Source organism: Eublepharis macularius, chromosome 1, assembly GCF_028583425.1.
Source record: "Eublepharis macularius isolate TG4126 chromosome 1, MPM_Emac_v1.0, whole genome shotgun sequence".
In the NCBI taxonomy this organism is placed as follows: domain Eukaryota; kingdom Metazoa; phylum Chordata; class Lepidosauria; order Squamata; family Eublepharidae; genus Eublepharis; species Eublepharis macularius.
Genome location: NC_072790.1, coordinates 52,410,404 through 52,431,868, shown reverse-complemented (window position 1 = coordinate 52,431,868; position 21,465 = coordinate 52,410,404). Strand labels below are relative to the sequence as shown.

General features: G+C 43.8%; 1 protein-coding gene across 1 annotated transcript; it reads right to left on the bottom strand.

Annotated features, from left to right (window-relative positions):
• Nucleotides 1-1,054: 1,054 nt before the first annotated feature.
• Nucleotides 1,055-16,253, bottom strand: CMPK2 (cytidine/uridine monophosphate kinase 2). Its single transcript, XM_054983394.1, has 5 exons — nucleotides 15,473-16,253; nucleotides 14,071-14,185; nucleotides 12,023-12,224; nucleotides 9,630-9,863; nucleotides 1,055-1,878 (listed from the first exon to the last, which is right to left on the bottom strand). The coding sequence occupies exons 1-5, from the start codon at nucleotides 16,121-16,123 to the stop codon at nucleotides 1,755-1,757; spliced, it is 1,326 nt and encodes a 441-aa protein (XP_054839369.1). The 5' UTR covers nucleotides 16,124-16,253; the 3' UTR covers nucleotides 1,055-1,754.
• Nucleotides 16,254-21,465: the final 5,212 nt, after the last annotated feature.

Here is a 21,465-nt window from a genome sequence, read left to right as displayed (position 1 = left end):
ACAAAGGTAAGCCGTGTGAAAATGGCATATGTTGGAAGAAAGTAAATGATGAAAAATGTAAAGCAAGATTGATTGACACAGACATCTGCCAAACCTAACAACACTCATGTGAAATGCTGAGTGGTCTATCAAAAGTTTTAATTAGATTCACCTTTTGTGAATCTCACTTAGTTATCATTTAAAAATATTTACATCCTGCTATTCCTTCTTGTTTAAAGCAGCTTACAACATAAATTAAAATGCAAAGTAAACACAGCTAATTATACTAAAAGAATGACTCAAAGTAATTTGAATTTTAAAAGAGAGTGATTGAGACAATACTGCAGCCTTTAAAACAATGTGGGGCTGTAATGTGAGGATTGATCAGAAGGGGGCGCCAGAATCACTGCTCCCCTGCAGGAGCCACTCCAGCCCCAAGCACTGCAAGGCAGGTGGGAGCCTCTGCCACTGCAAGACAGCAGCCCCAGTTCTGGATGGAGTGGGCATGAACAGCTGCCACAAGCAGGCAGCTCAAGACGCAAGTGACTGGGAGAAAGCAGCCACCACTGTGAGATGGGTGTGAGCAGCCACTGCAGGCAGGGAGGTGGAGATGCCACTGTGGTCGGGGGATGAGCAGCTACTTGAGCAGGTGGAAGCAGTCACTGCAAGCCAGAGACCCAATCCCACAGGAGTGGGATAGGGCTGTGAGCAACCAGTGGGGGGGGGAGGGGGGCTTCCCAGGGTCATTTGTGCTTCCCAGTCCCAGTTGGGCAGTTTTAGGGCAGGAGCTAGTAGAAATCAGCTGCATGGTGGATGGAGGTGGGCCCCATCTGCTGCCCTGAGGCCACCATCACCCACTGTGACTCCAAAGACAGCAGAGGCCCACCGTGGCAGTGCCACAGTTACTGGGCGATTGGCCATTCAGCAGGGACCTTTAGTGCAGGGTCCAGGGCAATTCCCCTGGCTTCTCTGTGACTAACAGCAGAACCACAAGTGACAAAAGGCACAGATTGGACACTTGTCAGCTTCCTTCAAGTTTTGATGGGAAATGTAGGCAGCTTGGCAGAATGTTGGACAAGTGACAGTTGAAAAGTCCATTGGACAGCAGTCAGAGAGCGAAGCTGCGAGACCAGGATGCCTACATTTCCCATCAAAACTTGAGGGAAGCTGACAAGTGTCCAATCTGTGCCTTTTGTCACTTGTGGTTCTGCTCTAAGACTACTCTTGGGTAGTCGTGTTGCTGCCCCAAAGCTATAGTTATTTGCCCCAGGTGTCAGACCAGGTGCAAGTCTGGCTTTGTATGTATGTATGAATGCAAGAATATGCATTAACCCCCTGAGATGGATCAGTGTAACTTTCCACAAAGTGGTAAAGGCAGTTTTGATATGTGTAAGACAATTTATTCATTCTCCAGGAGTTACATGTTCAGTTGATCAGATCTGGCACAGTTACTCCATGGCATCATAAATCAACTTCCTTATTTAAACCAGATGGATATTTTGCAGACCCAAAGCAATTTGTGATGTGGAAGATGCATGTCTAGAGAACAATTTTTCATTAAGCATGCGCTTATGATTTGGCTCGGCTGTATAAAGAATTATCTGTTGGAATCTCTCATAATTCCTAGGATTCTTTGAGGGGGGAATCACCCCTTATTTTGATCTTCTTTTTTTAGACAAATGAAAATAGTAACATTACTATTCAACAGAGACGACTCTTTTCCTAGGGAATTTTGGAGTGTGCAAGAGTATCAGTCGTAGTGCTTCCATAAGCAACTATAGTAAAGGAAAATGCTTTTTAATCTGGTGTAGAACATCCTCGAGAACCTGTTCTCTGGAACCACTGGCATCAACTAGTTCACATGAAGGGTTCTCCATCCTTCTGTACGATCCTTCGACTCTATTTTTTAAAAAAAGGAAAGCAATGTTACCAATACAATCCCTTCACAGTAAAAATCAGCAAACAATTTCAAATGGATTTTAATGAAGGGTTAGCTTATAATAATTACACTGATTTAATTTAGTTTTAAATTTATATTATTTTTTTAACCCAAAGTGGCATACAATGTTCATAAAATACAAACATTCAATTCTAATTTTTTTTTCAGTTTTCAAAACTAAAACCATAAAAAATGAGCATGTAAGGAGAGAGGAAGGCGTGCTGAAAAACATCATTGCAAAAATATGGTTAGGGGTTGCCATGCTGTATGAGACCAGTTACCACACCCCTGCAAAGATGCAAACATGCGTGTTCAGACTAACCTGGAAATTGACTTGTTTGTACAGAGAGTGGAAACAGGGATCTATTAGCAAAAGAGGTGGTTTGTAGGCAGCCATGTTGGTCTGCAGTAGAACAGTAAGTTTTGAGTTCAGTAGCACCTTGAGACCTTAGAGATCAACAAGATTTTTCAAGGATATAAGCTTCTGAGAGTCAAAACTCCCTTCTTCAAAAGAGTAGCATATTTCAGCAGAAACCGGATGACAGAGACCAGATTTAAAGGTTCAAAAAGTTGATCAATTAATAAAATAGAGGGAATTAGTACAATACTGTGGGAGAGTAATGTATGCTAAGTAGACACTAGCAAATACCAAATCAAAGCAAATGTCACACTACCTTATCCTAAGCAAATACTGAATCAAGGCAAAGACAAATAGTACATTTGAAGTAGGAGTTACTTCTAAGCTAAAGCAGTAAATGTGGGGAGAAGAGGGAACAGGGCAGGGAAGGAGTGAGAGCCAAACTACACGTGACGTCTTACACAGGTTGGACACTAGTCGGCTTCCCTCAAGTTTTGATGGGGAATGTAGGCATCCTGGTCTTGCAGCTGTAATGGAGAGCCAAGCTGTAAAACCAGGGCGCCTACATTTCCCATCAAAACTTGAGGGAAGCCGACTAGCGTCCAACCTGTGTAAGACGTCACATGTAGTTTGGCTCTGAGTATCATGTCTTTCCAGGTATGAGGTCCTAACTAGCAGAGAGTTGCCAAATGCGGTGCTTCTGTCCTGTTCTTTCTGTGTGATGCACTGTGGGTTGTAAAATAGAGGGAGATAGATTAAGATGGGAGAGGAGCAAAATATATACTCTTCCCAGGAAGAAGGAGAGATCCAGTATATTGGGAACTTATCCAGTCCATGCCTGAAACCACAGATCAGATTCAGGAGAAGGCTCAAAGTACTGACCCTGAAGCTAGACTAAATATACTGGCTCACTGGAATGCAGGAAATGCTTGCAAAAGATTTAGAAAATATGAAAGATACTATTAAGGCGGAAGTAGTGGGATTGGCAAAAAACATTGACGGAATAAAAAGGGAATTGCAAGCAACTAACAACAAAGTTGAAGAAGTAGAGCAAACGACTAAGGATATAGTACTGAATATGAGGCAGGAAAACCAAGTGATGCAAGAAAGAATGGCAATGATGGAATGTAAGGTGACGGAGAGGCAACTTAGATTTCGGGGCGTGCAGGAATCGGATACACAAACTGTACAGGAACAAATGACAGAAATTCTGGCAGAATTCCCAGATAAAGAAACAGAGGAAATAACAGCAAATATGGATCTGGTATATAGAATTAGTTCAGCTTATGCACAACAAAAGAAGATACCAAGAGATATTATTGTGCAAATAGTAACAAAAAGAATGAAAGAGGAAATTATCAAAAGGCATTTTGAAAATCCCTTAACAGTGGAGGGAAATAGAATCAAGATAATGAAAGAGATGCCAAAAAGGATTCTCCAAGAAAGGAAAAAATATAGAGAGTTGACCCAGAAATTAAGATAAAAGGACATCAGATACAGGTGGGAGATAGCAGAAGGACTAAGTTTTTACTATAAAGCTTTAAGAGTCACTATCAAGACAAGAGAGCAGATGGAAAAAAAAATTGAGGAAAATGCAGAGGATTTTCCCAGACCATTAAGAATGTAACATAATGGAATACAAATTACTATCATGGAATGTAAATGGACTAAACTCACCCCAAAAGAGAAAAACAATATTTCATTGGCTAAAAAAACAAAATTGCAATATAATTTGTTTACAAGAGACACATATCAAAGACCAAGACATTAAATATTTAAAAAACAAACAACTAGGAAAAGAATATATAACATCATCCAAGCAAAAGAAAAAAGGAGTAGTGATTTATATTAAAGAGGCTATAGACTGTAAATTAATTTTTCAAGATCTGAATGGAAGGTATGTGGCTGTGGAAATTAATGTAAATGCTAAAAAAACATTGATAATAGGTCTTTATGCACCCAATGGTGCAAAAGACCAGTTTTTCAGAGAAATAATGGACAAATTGGATCAAGACTCATATGACCAGATGATAATGGCTGGAGACTTTAATGGTGTTGTGGACTTACAAATAGACAGGAATATAAAAGGAGGTAACAAGAAATCTGGGAAGTTACCAAAAATATTTTTTGAATTAGTCCAGCAAGAACAACTTGAGGATGTGTGGAGGAAAGAAAATCCTAAAGGCAAAGATTTTACATACTACTCCGCGAGGCATTCATCATTTTCAAGAATAGACATGATTTGGACATCAAAAGAACTAGCTCTATGGACAGAAAAAGTGGAAATTTTGCCAAGGGTGAGTTCAGACCACAATCCAATACTATGGAAAGCGATAATGGGTCGGAGGAAAGTAAGATGGAGAATAAACGAAGATCTATTACAAGATCAAGAAAATTTGAAGTATTTGAGAGAGGAGACAAAGCAATTTTTTCGAATAAATAATAACAATGAGGTTTCAATCCAGATGGTATGGGATACATATAAAGCAGTAATAAGAGGAAATTTAATTTCACTAAATAACAAGGACAAGAAAAGAAAGCAAGAGAAATGGCATGAAATACAGGAGAAATTGTATAAAAAAGAACAGGAATTAAAGAAAAAACCTGGGAAAAAATCAATAAGACAAGAGATCAAAATACTGCAGGAACAAATAAGAGCCATTAGTAACAAGGAACTAGAATGGAAATTAAAGGTATTAAAACAGAAGTCATTTGAAGGAGCAAATAAACCAGGAAAGTACCTAGCCTGGCAACTAAAGAAGAAAAAGGAGAAGAAAATTATTAACAAGATAATAGAAGAAGGAAAAGAATTGAAAGACCAGTAAACAATTAATGTTATAATGTTGTTAAAAATCCAGAAATGCTGTTATTATCTTTGCACTTAGAAGATGTTAATAGAAATGATAAGACATTGCTAAATTATATGATAACAGCAGCAAGAATATTATATGCTCAATACTGGAAGAAAGAAGAAATACCTGAAATCGAAGAATGGACAAGCAAATTGTTGTATATGGCTGAAATGGACAAACTAACAAGAAACCTGAAGGATCAAGAACCAAAAACATTTTTAGAAGATTGGAAAAAGCTGAAAAAATATATGGAAAAGAAATGGGATGTTAAGGGACAATTATGGTCTTTTGAGGGGTTTTAATGATACCAAGTAAGATAAGATATAGTTAAGATCTTTACTAATAACAAGATAAAAACAATTATAATATAGAAATGTGATATTAATAGTGGGGGGGTTCGAGTGCTGTTGGAAGTCAACATCGAAAAGGGGGAGGGGAGGGGTGGGGAAATATACTTGTGGGAATTGAAATGGATTGTATTTGTGTTTTAATCTGACTATATACTGACCCATCCAATAAAAAATTATTAATTAAAAAAAATAAATATACTGGCTCACGGGATAATGTGGATCCTTTTCAGAACACAAAGGGTTACAACAGAAAATAAAGGAACAACTTGAGAGTTTTTCTTGTGTCTCCGCTTGCACAAGGGCTCTAGTGCAAGGAGAAATTTTGCACTGGATCCAACCCACTGTTTTCTAGATGTTCAGTTTTTTATACAATAAATAAATGCGTATTTGATGCTTATTGTTATAAACAGACCATCTTCCATTAAGGTCATGCTTCTGCTTCTAGGATCCAGTGGAAGACTTCATGGGAAGTATTGGTGGAGCAGCTGTTCTTTGCCCACCTTTGTTTTCTGTAGGCAGCCTGTTTTTTGTCCTAATCAGAGGATCAGGAAAGTCCCACAAGCAAATACATCAAAGGACAAGTTGGGGAAAGGTACAGTGAAAATGGAGGATCAGATAAGATTGGTTCTTTCTCCCTCTTCCACTGACACATGTTGTGAAGAAGGAGAAAGAGGTGATTTTACCTGATTCTCCAAAATTCTCAAACAGCAGGCTGCTTAGAAAAGAAAAAGAGGGGAGGGGGAGATCTTCTCCTCCAACTCTTTCAACAAGTTATTCTGCTGAATCCAAACCACTGTATTGTCTCATCATGCAAAACATGCAGTGTTACACCTGGAAAAACGAGACACGTCCTCGTGTGCATCCATTTCTATAATCATTGTCATGTGGTTGTGAAACCTGGGAATGCCAAAAATGTTAGGGTCTGGGATATGACAATATTCCATATGTACTTGGTTGAAGCATTAAGTTTCTCAGAGGTTGTAGCTGAGAAAGAGAACAATTCCAGTTGTAAAGGCCACTGTGAGAGAGAACAAACCCATTATATTGTATAAAGTGAAATTTTTTGTGGTTCAAAATTAACCAGAGGCTCCAGAGCTTCTCTGAAGGTCTCTTACACATTAATAGCCTGGGACAGAAAAGAAAGAATATTTATAAAAGTTATTTATAGAGAAACTGCTGGTGTGTGGTAGGTAAGAATGGTAAGAAAATATAACCAGTTGCTGGTTTGTCTATGAACAGATGTTTTGGGGCCAGAAACAAGACTATCACAAGAGACTTTGATTCAGAAGGGTGTTAAAACATATTCTTGCATTTTCATTAGAGATAATTTTAGATGTGTTTCTTATATTTGATCCTTGAATTCATGAATTTTTAAAAACATTCAGGAGAGCCTAAGAGGGAGAGACCATCAAGGAGCTTGAACAATATTTAAGAAGACTTGATGTGTTCTTTGTCACCAGGAAGGAATGGCTGGCCACTTAGTAACTTCTGGAGGTCATCTTCAACAGATAATTGGTGATATAACATGTTGTGTGGATTCTTTTTTATCTTTCTGCTTTATGGTCGTATTTTCTTCTTATTAATAAACCAATACAGATCATAAATAATAGTGTGTGTGAGCTAGCCTCTGTCTTCCAACTGGAAATCTGAAAGAACCTGACGTTTTAACTTTCATATTGTAACATAATTGATGTAGTTCACATTTGGGGCACAACATCCCATAATAAAAATAAAAAGTCTTGAGAGTTTAGGATTAAATGTTTTTGCAAGAAGCACAGGACTCCCTAGATATATAGCAGGCAAAATTTTTCTTAAGTACTGTCGCACCTGGAGACTTGTAATGTCAGAGACGTGTGCTTCCAGTCAGATTGGTGTTGTGGTAAGAGTGGCAGGACTCTAATCTGGAGAACCAGATTTGATTCCCTGTTCCTCCATTTGAAGCCAGCTGAGTGACCCTGGGTCTCTCACAGCTCTTCCAGAGCTCTCTCAGCTCCACCCACCTCACAGGGTGATTGCTGTGGTGGGGGTAAAAATAACATACTCTGAGCGGGCATTAAGTTGTCCTGAAGGGTGGTATATACATTGAAAGTTGTTGTTGTATAGCAAAATCCACATCCTCTAGGGAACAAGAGGAGGAATTAAGAGCAACCTTTAACAGTTCCTGCTTGGGTCCATTCTATGGTGTTCATTCCCAGGAGAATGGTTTTAGAATTGCACTGAAAATGTATAAGAACTGTGAATCACCTCTCTGGGTGAAAGGATAATTTGTCATGAGGGATCCTTTAGAAGAATTCAACATAGCATATGAACCCCTTGGAATGAAGAAAAAAACCCTAAAGGAAGTAAGAAGCAGATAAAAGTAGCTGCAGTTGGGAATTAATGGACTCTAGATACAACTCTAGTCATCAAGTAACAACAAATAACATAAGAATTGGTAGGACAAAGAATCTTGCTTCAGGGAACAAAAGACCAATTGACCATGAAATATGCTAGTTTACCTGAGCAATGTCACTGCAGTACAACAGCCACAGATTGAAATTTTGACTCTAAAAGAACAGTTAATTCAGGTAGGGGTGTGCAGTGTGGTTTGAAATTTGGATTAAAATACTGAATTTTGACTGATTCAGTAAAATCCAGGTATTCCGAATCAAAAAACAGGTATCCTGAATTTTTACCAAATTTTCGGAAAAAAGTAAGTAAAATTCAGCCATTGTTATCTATGGGAAAATCACTCTGGGGGCTATCTGGTGGGCTGGGGGGATCATTTTTCAACCAATCCTCATCAAATTTAGAGAAAAACCTCTCCTGGCTATTCTCTAATGACTCCTCAAGTTTTATGAAGATTGGACCCTGGGGGCCAATTTATTGGCCCCCAAAGAAGATGCCCCATCCTAGTCAGACTGCTATCAAGTCACAGCCAACATAACAATCCCATAAGAGTTTTCTGGGCAAGAGATGAACAGAGGTGATTTGCAATGCCATTGCTTGCCTCTGCGTAGCATCTCTGGACATCCTTGGTGGTCTCCCATCCAAGTACTAACCAAGGTTGACCCTGCTTGTAATAAAGGGTGTGTGTGTGTGATTTTTCCAGGGAACATACCCTACAAATGTGCTACTTTCGAAAAATATGAGGTTATTCAACACAGCCTTAAACTGCATCCACACCTGGTTGCTATAACTGTGTTATAGCAATCATTTGTACCTGGAGATTCCTGTGTGAACCAGCCAGTTCCATTTGTGAATGCTTGGTATAGTGCAGTTTCCAGAGATGCCCTGGACTCAACCTAATAAGCGTTTCCAACCCCCTCTTACCATCAAGAGAAAGAAACATCTGATCCAGGATGTCACAGTTAATTTTTCGCAGTATCCCCCTAAGGATGAGACCAACCCACTCCTGTCTTGCAGGGTGGAGTTGGTACGGGGACAGGATGAGACTGGGAGAGTCTGACTGCGCCATCCTCAATGGAGTTACATCCTTCGAAGTCCATTGATTGTGACTTTGCTTAGGATGGCCTTGTGAGATACTTTGCAGGCAAAGATGTTAGCCCAGTAAGTAACATTTGAATGGACCCAGAGTGTTGCGTTACTAGTTTTCACCAGCTGCCCTCTGTGCTCATGAAATGCTTTGGTATACGATAAGGCAATTAGAACATTTATTTATTTCCTTGCTTCATTTATATCCGGCCTTTGTCCCCAAAGAGGGCCCAAAGCACTTATATCATTCTCCTTTCCTCCATTTTATTATCATAACAACCCTGGGAGGTAGGGTAGGCAGAAACAGAGTGATTGGGACCAAGGTCGCCTAGCAAGCTTCCATGATGGAGTGGGGGATCTGAACCCGGGTCCTTCACATCCTAGCCCAACATTCTAACTGCTGCATCACACTGGCTTTCACCTGAATGAATCCCTCATCATTTCCAGTTATACAGTCTGCCAAAGTTCAGGCCCTTTTATGTGAAGCACTGCATGTACACTCTGGGATTGTACAAACAGTTTCCCCTCCACACCTAGATGTGATTTATACTGTTAGCCTGTTTCTTCCCCCTGTAGTCTGCAATGTGCAACAAAACAAACTGTATGCAGTTTTGGTGTTCTGGATTGTGCCCCAGAGTATAATGATGTTCAATGATATCGAAAGGTTTAGAACTTACTTTTGGTGGAAGAATCTGTTCGCTTCCAGCTCTTCCTCCTCCCTTGTTTTCTCTATCCCTCGTTCCTGCAGTCTCCGGATCCGTTCCTCAGGGCTAACCGTTAGCAGTATGACCACATCTGGTTTTAGAAGGTCTTCAGGCCAGCAGTACACTGGGTGATGCAGTGGAGGGAGATTCAACACTTTTCCACTTATTTCTGTGGCAATTGCATAAGCAGCGGTGCTGTGCCAAAACCTAGCAGATTATATACCACAGTGTAACATTCATATTCAAGACATTAAGAATTTTGCGCTGCAAAATAATCCAACAGATTCTGCATATTGTTCTGGATGCATTTAAGAAGCCCTAAGTATCTAGTCAATTTTCTTATATCAAATCATTTAATTCATGCAAAGAGGCACACAACAGGTCACGTTTTAGGTTATTACTGGGAATAGTACAGACGTAATACTATCACAGAATCTCTGCTTCCATTCTAAGTCTTTATTATTACAATATGATTGTTTGGCATTCTTAACATCAGCTCAATCAACAGAAAATCATACGATCCATTATAACAACTACAAAGACCATTCAAGGAGAGCAATTACGTGAGTCCAAAAAAGTATCCTACCCAAAGATAAGAAGGTCACAGGAAAGGAGCCCCTTCTAGGCAAAAGTTCCATATCAATGTAGCTTGTCATATTTACAGAGTTTCAGAACCTTCTCTTAACAATAACTGTGCCTGTCCCACATTAAAGTGCTGCCCATTCTTGGATAACTTACTATCTTATAACTTCAAATACCAGACAAGGTTATCCCTATTTGAAACATCTTAGAATATATAAAAATAGTTCATTCTTGCTACTTCTTATCTTACCAAGGGCTATGTAAAATTGGCGGTTACAAGTTTCTCATACATATGAATATCTTTTGGCCCCCTGCCAATACATCCATCTTTGAATTCTATTTCTGACTTCTGTGCAGTTAGACATTCCTGCCATCCTCAGACACTGTTGGCATCTGGGCCTTACTACACTGTATATATCAATACACGTGGCCACACAACTGTATGACTCCACTGTTTCCTGTCCCTCTCCAAGGTTGTTCTATTCTAGGCATCTAGACTCCCTTTGTGGCCTGTTTAGTTATGGGGCTGGGCTAGCCCTGCTTCTGTGTGCAAAGGCATCTTCTATGACATCTTGGTCAAATACAGCATCTGTTCTGCTATAGTTCTAACTATGAGCCAAGCTATAAGTTATGAATGACACTTCCCTGGCAAGTGAACAGACTCACATGTACTCCCTGTTCACTTGCCATTCACTTGATCAAGTGGAGAGCAAGTGAATGGCAAGTGAACAGGGAGGAATACACGTGAGTCTGTTCACTTGCCAGGGAAGTGTCATTCGTCACTTGTAGCTTGGCTCTATATCCATGACATTATGGAGCATGCAGTGCTGAATGGGAAACTCTGGAGCTATACAAATCAGGGCCAAACTAGATGTGCAAGTTTTTAAAGAATTGGGTCTGGGATCCCCAGACCCACCTTGGGTTTCCTGCAGCCACACAGGAGCTGTGGGGAATGGCTGTTAAAAAAAATAGAGTCGAAACAGCATCAGAATGCCACCACAAGAAGAGGAAGGGCTCCTGCCCCCCCAAGTCATTTCCCCGCATCAAAATAAATCAGGGGGGAGTTTATTGGAAATGGCTTGAGTGGGGAGGCAGAAGCCCTTCTCCCCCCCGCGGTGACGTTCTCAGGCTTTGGGCTCTCCTTTAAAAACTTGTACGTCTAGTTTGACCATCAGTAGATGTTCTTTTATGTGAATTTTTGAGTACCACCAATCATTTTGGTATCTTCTGCCTAAGCTGCTCAACTCAGTCTATGCTGATATTTGTTGCTCACAACAATCTAGTGGGGATAGTTTAAGTTGGGTAAAGAGCAAGCCTTACTGTGACCTTCATAGCTCTGTAAGAATTCAGACTCAAATACGCCCCGTCAAAAGCCAGCATTCTACAAGCTCCACCACACTGGCTCTAGTTTAAAGTATTGGTCGGGGATCAAAGAGGTAAAGGCAGTGACCAAAAGCAGCCAGATATGGAGCACTGGCATAGCGTATTCAAGGCAGCCCAGGGTTCCACTTCTCTAGTTTGGAGTTATAACAAAATCAATTACTTTATATTTAAGTTCAATTGTCTGGCCACAGATGAAAGAGGGTGGTGCTAAATTGAGCAGTTCATAACCAACTGTATCTGCAAGACATTTTTTACCCCATTTACAGAAGTGTGTACAGTGAAAGCAAGTAGTCAGAAGATAATTACGGCACCGCCTTATGCATACCCTTTCCAAGAAATAACAGAAAAAAGCATACTCTAATGTGTGCAACAAGGAAAGTATTTTTTTTTATCTTACAAACCTGTCTATAATCACAGGTGACTTAGTGGATTCTTTTGCAATTTCGGAAGCAACAATGTAGTTGGTCAGAGCATAAAATGCTCTTCGAACAAGCGTTGGTTCATCATCAAAAGTCTTTCTCCACTGGCTGACACAAGATGGAGGAGTTTTCAAGAGAACGGCCCCCAGGGAGTCCCTCAGTGACTGAGTTACTGTGGTTTTGCCTGTATTTTATACAGGGAGGAAGATATTGATTATTCATGGAAAGTACATTTAGCAAATTGATAAAAGAATCTGGTGATCTATTTTACTCATATGAAACAATGTGATATTCAGTATCATAGGTAGAATGGTAGAGGTAGAATTTTGCTGGTAATGGAGTGCAGATTGCTAGTTTAATGTTATTTTTTTTTTAAAAAAAGTTAAAAGAACTATGTATGGATACAAAAACTGGATAAAGATATGTCCATAGATATAGCTGTATCTGTACTGTGCAGCTTGTCCTGGGATGGAGCTAAGGGCCTCACTACATGGTACATTGTTTTAGGGTCTACTCCTGGTCCTGCCAATCAGACATGCTGGAGTTCCTTGCTCAAAGCTGACCAGATGTGCTGAGAGTTTCTTGCTCAAAATTTCCAGGTTTCTGGGGGCCTCAGTTGGACTAAGTATGCGGGGAGAGGAGGCTTAAGCCCCCCTCACACACCATTTTCTTGACATGAAAAGGCCCCTGGGGTGCTATTTGCCTCACTAGAGAAACTCACATGAACTTGTGCACTGTGCATACAGCTGCCTGGAGCCATTTCAGGTTAGAAAAGATGGTGCATAACAGGGAATCTTGAGCCCCCTTTCCCACATACCATGATCCCGACTGGCTGAGCCCCCTGCCATGAGCCTCGATAGTAACTTGTTCCGAGCACAGAACTCCCAGTGGACCTCTGGTTGACAGGACTTCGGACAAACCTGAATGTTATGGGAAGATGCTTATGTTTTAGAAACAATCAGGCAAGCTATGTGTGAAGCATCTGAGGATACTGAGGTAGCAACTGATTGGTCAAAACATCCTTTGACACAAGTTTTGAATACATACTCCACTTTTTGATTGGTCCAAAAGGCATTGCCCTACTCCTGAAGAATATGTTTTTGTTTTTTTCCAAAAAGTAAGGCTTGGTCATATCTTACCAAGCCCAGATAAGCCTGCCGGGGAGCAAAAAGTAAGGCTGACTTATCTTCCAACTTAGAGACTGTTTAAGTGTGTAGCTGACAAGAAATTGTGGTTTCCTTGTTTCCTATATTCTGTAGTTCAGGGATCCCCAGCCTTTTTCAGCCTGCAGGCAACTGTGGAATTCTGACACAGCATGAGGGGCACAGCCATAAAATGACTGCCACAGGAAGCAGAAGCAGCCAGAAAATGGCTGTCATGGCTTACTTTCAGACCCTTGTACTGTGGTGGCAGCTGCTGCCAAAGCAATGTTTTAAAAAAAACTGCACAGCCAATTAGATATCCAATGGCCAATCAAAAAGTCTTGCTGGGTCTAAGTCCCATCTGGCCCCACCCACTTTCTAAACACACTTGGTGGGAGCCCTGGTGCCCCCAAGCACCACGTAGGAGACCCCTGCCATAGTTCATCTGGTGATTGCCCATTATCTGTTCGCAACAGATTAAATGTGGCACAGTTTCTGCTACAACATTTAAGAGAATTTGGGGGTTATTTCCCGGAAGAGCCAGCCACTTTAAGCTCACACGAAAATATTAACCTGAGAAAACAGGATGTGGGGATCCTTTGCTTATACATATGCACGCAGACCTGCATTTTATTTATTTACTTCATTTACACCTTGCCTTTCTCCTCAATTGGGACCCAAAATGGCTTACATTGTCCTCCTCTCCTCCATCATCAGAAGAGGGAGACAGACGGACCCAGAATAAAAAGGCATTTTTTTAGAATCAGGAGGGGGGCGGGGCTCAACTTCCAAATGTGCACACAGTGGTAACTGTATCTTCCCATAACAGGTAAACTGGTGCATTAATCATGATTTATTTGCGGCATTGCATTCGCCATAGGCCCTCACCTGTTGCATCCAGTCCCTCAATGACTATCACAGGAAAATCTCCCTTTTTTGGAAGTTTAGGGCACTTATCCACAAGATCAAGGACTGCTTTGGCTTCAGGAATTAGAGAAGTGCACTGTAATTAAAACAACAATTAATTCAAAAGCTCCTGCTTGCAAACGAACACCTTCATTAATTAATCAATTTCAGAAAAAATTCTATCCCATCTTTATGCTATTAAAATAGTAACAAATATTAACATGCTCAGCCACAACAATATTTAGTGAACACAGAGAATCAGGACAAAAGACTGGTTGATCCGAGGAGAGTTTTGCACATTATGACATAAAGGGGAAAAAAAACAAATTGTGCTTTTTGCTTCCCAAGGTTCTTTGGAATTGACACCCACCCACCCTCAAGCCCCTGCCTAAGATCAGGAGAAGATGCTCAAGGTCCAATCTGGTCATTACAGAAAAGCACAAAACACAAAAAACTCTTCCATCACACCTATGCCTTGTAAAAGGATGGAACTGTCCTCTAGTCCATCAGCCATCACCCTTGCTCACATCAATGGGCAATGCTCAGAGGTGCAAGCAGGACCAAAAAGACGTGTGATGTGTGAACAGCTCCATGGTCTGCAGGCTGGGGGCAGTTGTCAATTCTGAACCAGCACCAAGTGCTTGGTACTTTGGGAAGAGCACTACAGCTCCAACTTCCCTGGCCTACGAACCCTGCAGTAGGCTGCTCGAAGTTTACTCACATCCTAGGTACGGTCAGAGACACTCTATCAAAAACCCAAACCAAAAATGATGTAGTACTTTCTATTAAGACCATCCCAAATAACACAAGAGTGCACAAGCTTTTGAGTTCTCCAGAAATTTTCATCAGGAAGGATGTTGAAGAGGGAAGGGGAGAGATGTTTCAGGTCTTAAGTGCCCTTTTTTAAAATCCAGAGAGCCCAGGTGAGCCAGATCTCAGAAGCTCTAAGCAGGGTCGTCCTTGGTTAATAATTGGATGGGAGACTTCCAATAAAGGTCAGGGTTCAAACCGCCTGTTAGTCTCTTGCCATGAAAACCGTAGCAGGGGTTGCCATACGCCAGCTGTGACTTGACGGCACTATCCACCACCATACAAGGCATCTTAATAGCAGCTCCCACCCCCCACCCCTCTCCCTCCTTTTTGACATACAGCCTGAGGAAAAGTTCTGTGGGGGAACTACTATTCTGCTTGGTCCAACAAAAGCCAATGCGCAACTTCTGTCCTTGGCCCGGAAACAACGCGTCCCCTCTCCCTGCCCGCCCCCCATCTCTGCCTGCACTCCCCGTCCTCCTGGGCTGAGCCACGTTCGTTCTCATGGTGGGGGGGGGGGAGTGTCTGTCCTTCGGCTCGTGTCAGCGGGGCCCTGAGAGCGCGGCCCGCTTACCTCCTCCAGGACCCCGCGGGCGGCCTCCCGGGAGCCGAAGACGGCGGCCCCCAGCAGGTGAGCGGCGGCCGGGTGGCTGAGCGGCTCCGGGGCCGGCAGCACGCGCACTCTGCCCAGCAGCTCCTTGCCCTCGGGCGCCCCCTGCAGGCGCCACAGAGTGCGCCACACCTGCCCGTCCGCGGCCTCCTCGTACACGCTCAGGTGCACCGGCGCCGGCAGGTGGAGGCGCAGTAGCTCCTCCAAGGCGCGCTCGGCCTCCGCCGCCGCCTGCGTCGCCTGCACCAAGAAGCCCGGCTCTGGCGCGGCGGCGTCCGCGGGGCTGTAGGAGAGGAGCGGCAGCACCCGCGCACCCGCCCCGAGAGGCGCCCGGCTCAGCCTCTGCTGCAGCTGCCCGTGCAGCCGGGCGGCCCGGACCCGCTCGCGGGGGCTTTGCGCGGGGGGAATGCAGAAGGAATAGCAGCGCCCCGGCGGCGGCAGGAAGCCCCGGGGCCGAAGCGCCGCGGCTCCCAGAGGCGCGCTACGGCTGCAGGTGAAATAGACCAGCTCCGAGCCGGGCAGCTCGGCTACGAAGCAGCGCTCGGCGCGCCTCGGCGGGGACTGCGCCATGCAACTCAACAGCAGCGACAGCGACAGCCGGCCGCGGCGGGGCATCTGCGCTCCCTAGCGCCGACGCTGGCGGGGAACGGAGCGGGGTGCGCCTACTCGGGCGCTGGCGCCGGAGCCGGGAAACGAAAGCGATGGGGCCGCCTGCTTCTCCCGTGTTCGTCGGCTGGGCTCCCGCCCAGAAAACAAACTAGGGAGGGTGGGGAGCGAGGTAGTTTAGGAGAGGACGTCGCTGCCACCCTCGCCAAGAAACGAAACTGAGCGCGGCCCCTGTGCTGCGAGGGGAAAGCTGGAGGGCTTTCACAACAAGGCAGGGAAACGTCATAGAAGGAAAAGAAATGTCAGCTCATCGTTGGTGAGAAAAAGAAGGCCAGCCCTGAGTGACAGGAAAGGCTTTCCAGCAACAGAAAGCTAGTTGAATCCCAAAGCCAGTCCTAAGATTGGTTCAGCAGAACGGACGACTTCAGTCCCCATGGGAAGGAAATAGCTAATCTGATGAGCAGTTACTGTTAAACAGAGGTGTGCCCACTTCCCAGGATCACAGAACTCTTTCTCAAGCTTATGTTTGACTGCCACCAGTGAAACTGAAACTTACCTACCTGAGTAATCATTACGATTTTCTGTGTAATTGATGGAGTGGGATAAGGGGAGATAACTGAAGCCATAAATGAAAACTACCTTGGACAACTCCACCTCCAAGCATGCTGGGACAATCACTATGGACAAAAAGATGGTCAGGGAATCCTGGAGTGGAAGGGAGAGGAACCATGGTTAGGAAAATAAAGAAGTGAGGTGAATTTGGGAAACCTGGTCTAGAGGCTAGACTTAGGAGGGAAGCAGTTAACTTCTGAAGACTTGCTCCCATATTCAAGATGTTTGCAATGCGGCTAGGTTTCTGAGTGCTGATGGAAAAGCATGTTGCCTATGCCCAGAGGCACCCTTCGTGATTATTTCACTCACACCCATGATGAGGGTTTGCACAGATCAGACAGAACTCTGTAGCATTAAACAGGAATGGATAGGGGGACACTGGAATTAAAAATGGGGCAGAGGAACTAAAGAAGGGTGGCACACACTTTCTACTGAAAAGTGCAACAGAAACCAGCAATACAAATCCAGAGGAGTTAGCCGTGTTAGTCTGTAGTAGCAAAATCGAAGAGTCCGGTAGCACCTTTAAGACTAACCAACTTTACTGTAGCATAAGCTTCCGAGAATCACAGTTCTCTTCGTCAGATGTTAGCAATACAAATGTAACTAGCGAAATACTCACTCTGACTGGTTGGTGCTAGGAGAGCAGGCTTGGCCAGAGCTCGATGGCGCTCATGCCTGTGGAAGCCAGTGGAGTAAGTGTGCACCTAGCACTACACACCAGAGTTACTGGTAAGGGCAACACTTTATAATTTTCCATAGTAATGAATGGCTGCTCACACGTGGGAGATACACTGAGGAAGGAAAACATCCACAAGTGCCATTTTTCTGAAGCTAGTGGTTGTGTCAAGACCTTTGATTAATTAATTTAATTTATTATATTTATATTCCGCCCTCCCTGCTTTCGCAGGCTCAGGGTGGATAACAAATAGAAAAATCACACAACCATTAAAAACATTTAAAAGCATTAAATAATACATTAAAAACATTTAAAAGCAGTAAATATTACAGTTCATACTGCATAGTGGTTCATACATGCCTCTGTGTTTGCATAGGGGTGATGGTTTAACCCCCCTTCCATGGGGGGGGCACCGCCCGGCGTCAGCCAAATACCTGGCGGAATAGCTCTGTCTTACAGGTCCGGTGAAATGCAAGCAAATCTTGTCGGGCCCTTGTCTCGCAAGACAGAGCATTCTACCAGGCCAGGGCCAGGACCGAAAAGGCCCTGGCCCTGGTCGACGCCAGGCGGGCCTCCCTAGGGCCAGGGACACTTAAAAAATGTTTTCCACCAGAGCAGAGAGTCCTCTGGGGCTCATAAGGTGAGAGACGGTCCCTCAGATACGTCGGTCCCAATCCGCGTAGGGCTTTGTAGGTTAACACCAAAACCTTGAACCTGATTCGGTACTCCACTGGCAGCCAATGCAGCTGGCGTAGCACAGGTGTAATATGCTCCCACACCAGTGCTCCAGCAATGACCCGCACTGCTGCATTCTGTACCAGCTGTAACCGCCGGATCAGGCCCATGGGAAGTCCAGCGTAGAGCGCGTTACAGTAATCCAACCTAGAGGTGACCATTGCTTGGACCACTGTAGTCAAGTCAAGGGGAGACAAATAAGGGGCAAGCTGCCTGGCTTGCCGAAGATGATAAAAGGAAGACCTGGCAACTGCAGTGATCTGGTCCTCCATCTTCAGGGAGGAATCCAGAATCACCCCCAGGCTCCTAACTCTCAGGGCCAGTGTAAGTGCTGCCCCATCAAGTGTAGGAAGCCGGGGTCCCAAAGCCATCTCCCCACGACCCACATACAGAACCTCCGTCTTCGTGGGATTCAATTTCAGCCAACTTTGTCTCAACCAACCAGCCACAGCCTCAAAAGCACGCTCCGGGGCATCAGGGGCCGATCCAGGCCGCCCGTCCAACAGCAGATAAAGCTGGGTGTCATCCGCGTATTGGTGACACCCAAACCCGAAACTCTGCACCAGCCGGCCGAGGGGGCACATATAGATATTAAATAATAATAATTAGTTAGTTAGTTAGTTGCAATGCATCCAGTCAACTTTAGAAAACGCAAATGATATTTCCTTCTATTTCTTCCCTTTTCTGTGAATTGGTGTAGTCATGTTGTTTTCTTCATTAACTGGGGTTTTTTGGCCTCATTCGTTATCTCTCACACAACATATCAGTCTCTCTTGTGTGTTTAGTGTACAACTGGAACTTTTCCCATTGCTGTATCCTTCTGTGGCACCTGTTGGATTTCTTACTGTCAGAAACACTATGGGGGGATTTGGCCACCTTTGCTCCATTCCTACCCCCTTTCTACACAAAGCTTCACCAGCAACCTTTGAGCATAGGCTCATAGACAGAGTGGAGCCAGTGAATTTGCAGCACTAAGGTTTAGTTAATAAGTGTTTAAATTTGGGACATGAACGTTTTAATGAAAAAAGTGGGATAGGAAACTGGCAGAATAAAAGTAGTGTGGGGGGATCACTTTGGGTTGCTGCCCTGATCATCCAGGGTTTGTACTAGTTTATTTTTCAAGTTCCCTTTGTAACCCTTTATATGCTTATATAGAAGTTTCCCTTTACGTACTATTTGGGAGCATGGAGAGCTTCCTAAAGGGAAGCTTAAGGAAGTAATTTAAATGAGGAAAGGGTTTATTATGCATATCGGTGTCCAGACAGGATCACATTTCTGATCCTGATTCACACATGCAAAAAGCCAAGGTAGTAATGAGGTGGTAGAGAATTAAGGTGGCAAAACAGACTGTACCACAAGACCTCAGGTAGTGGACTGCAGTGCTGAATGTTCATTTACATAAACACTCCTTGCAGATAGAAAACTAGCACAGCAGGAAGAAAAACAACAACCATCTCTCTTTGCTTGGGGTGCTGATTTTCCATCAGCAAGGGGTTTAGTTTGTTAAATAATCTAAAGTAGTATAGTCCAAAGAGTTTATTGTCTATAGCCATAGGCCATCACAATTTACCAAACATCGACTAATAAACAGTTAAATCCATTATCAGTTTGTAAACATTAATTAAAATTAATTAAAACAGTACAGTATGCCAAACTATCCCAGGAATCACGAAACAGCCTCATTCAGTACCACCTTAGATCTTATCTTTTTGGCTGCGAGTGTATAGTCAGTTCTAAAATATCTGGATTCTACCCCCTCATTCTCCTGCAGGTGTGAGTCAAACATTAGTCCAGGGCTTGGCAAAAAGATGCTAGAAGCAACCACTTAAAATGTATTTTCTTCAGAGACATAACAGCAGTTTTCTTCAGCAAGAAATGCTGGCTGTACCCCTTCAGGCGACCCTGCTTTTATCATCATATATTCTAAAAGTCAAGCGTCAAAGGAGTTAGCGTGTTAGTCTGTAGTCGCAAAATAGTAGAGTCCAGTAGCCCCTTTAAGACTAACCAACTTTATTGTAGCATAAGCTTTCAAGAGCCACAGCTCTCTTGCATCTGATGAACAGAGCTGTAGCTCTCGAAAGCTTCTGCTACAATAAAGTTGGTTAGTCTTAAAGGGGCTACTGGACTCTTTACTAAAAGTCAAGTGTGGAAAATTAGATCTGCAGATCAGGGCCACATTGACAGAAGGCATATTTTCAAGCAAACTTGCAGGGACACCCCCCCCCCCCCCGGTTTGCACAAAAATGTGATAACTTTAGACAACGAAGGGTGTGTGTGTGTGTTCAATCCTCCCCCCGCCCCAGTGTTGTTCTGCTCAGGCAAAGCTGCAGGCAGGCAGGGGAAGAGTAAACACCATCCTTGAGATGGTAAAACTGCAGCAAGACAGGTGGCCACCTGGCCAGAGAAGTTGCCACCACCTCCAGGACAGCGATGGAGCTGTGGGCAGCTGGGTGGCTGGAAGAGTTGCCACATGAAGCTGCGAGTGGGTGGTCAGGAGAGTTGCTGCCCAAAGTTGCCAGGAGGTTGGGAGGATCGCCACGGCCACTGAGCCAGAAAGAGAGAGTGATGAGGTGGGGGAGCCAGAAAGAAAGCAAAGGAGTGGCAGTTGGTATGGGGCAGAGAGACAGAGAAAGACAGACAGTAAGAGAAGGGGTGAGGGAAGGAGAAAGTGAGAGACTGGGGTGAGGAAGCAAACATGAGGGGACTGGGATGGCTGATCCCCCCTTGTTCTTCATTTTTGTCTGTACTGCAGCAGTTTTCAGTAAGGAAAGTGCCTTCGATTCCCCCTCCCTCCTCGATGTGATTGTGTGATACACTGAGGCATGATTTACACAGAGGTGTGCTGACTGTTGGACTAGGATCTGGAGGACCCCAGTTCAAATCCCCACTCTGCTATGGAAGCTTGTTGGGTGCCCTTGGGCCGGTCACACTCTCTCAGCCTAACTTACCTCACAGGAATATTGTGAGGATAAAATGGTAGAAGGGAGAAAGATACAAGCTCCTTTGAGTCCCCATTGGGAGAAAAGGCGGAGTTTAAACGAAGTAAGGGGTTTGAATGAATAGATAACATTTTCAAAATACACATGCAAGAGCATGAGGTGGTAAAATGCGGAGCTGCGGTGGAGGATCGCAGTTTGGGATGTCTGTTCCCTGCAAACAGAAAACCAGCGCAACAATCAAAAGAGGGCGCCGAAGCTTTCTCCCTGCGGTGCTTGTTTTCGATCTGCATGGATTTTTTTTTAACGCGACCATGTCAAAACTGGCACCCTTCCCCTGCAGTCCACCCCCCACCTCACTCTCCGCGTGCCTAAGCCGGGCCAGTCTGCTT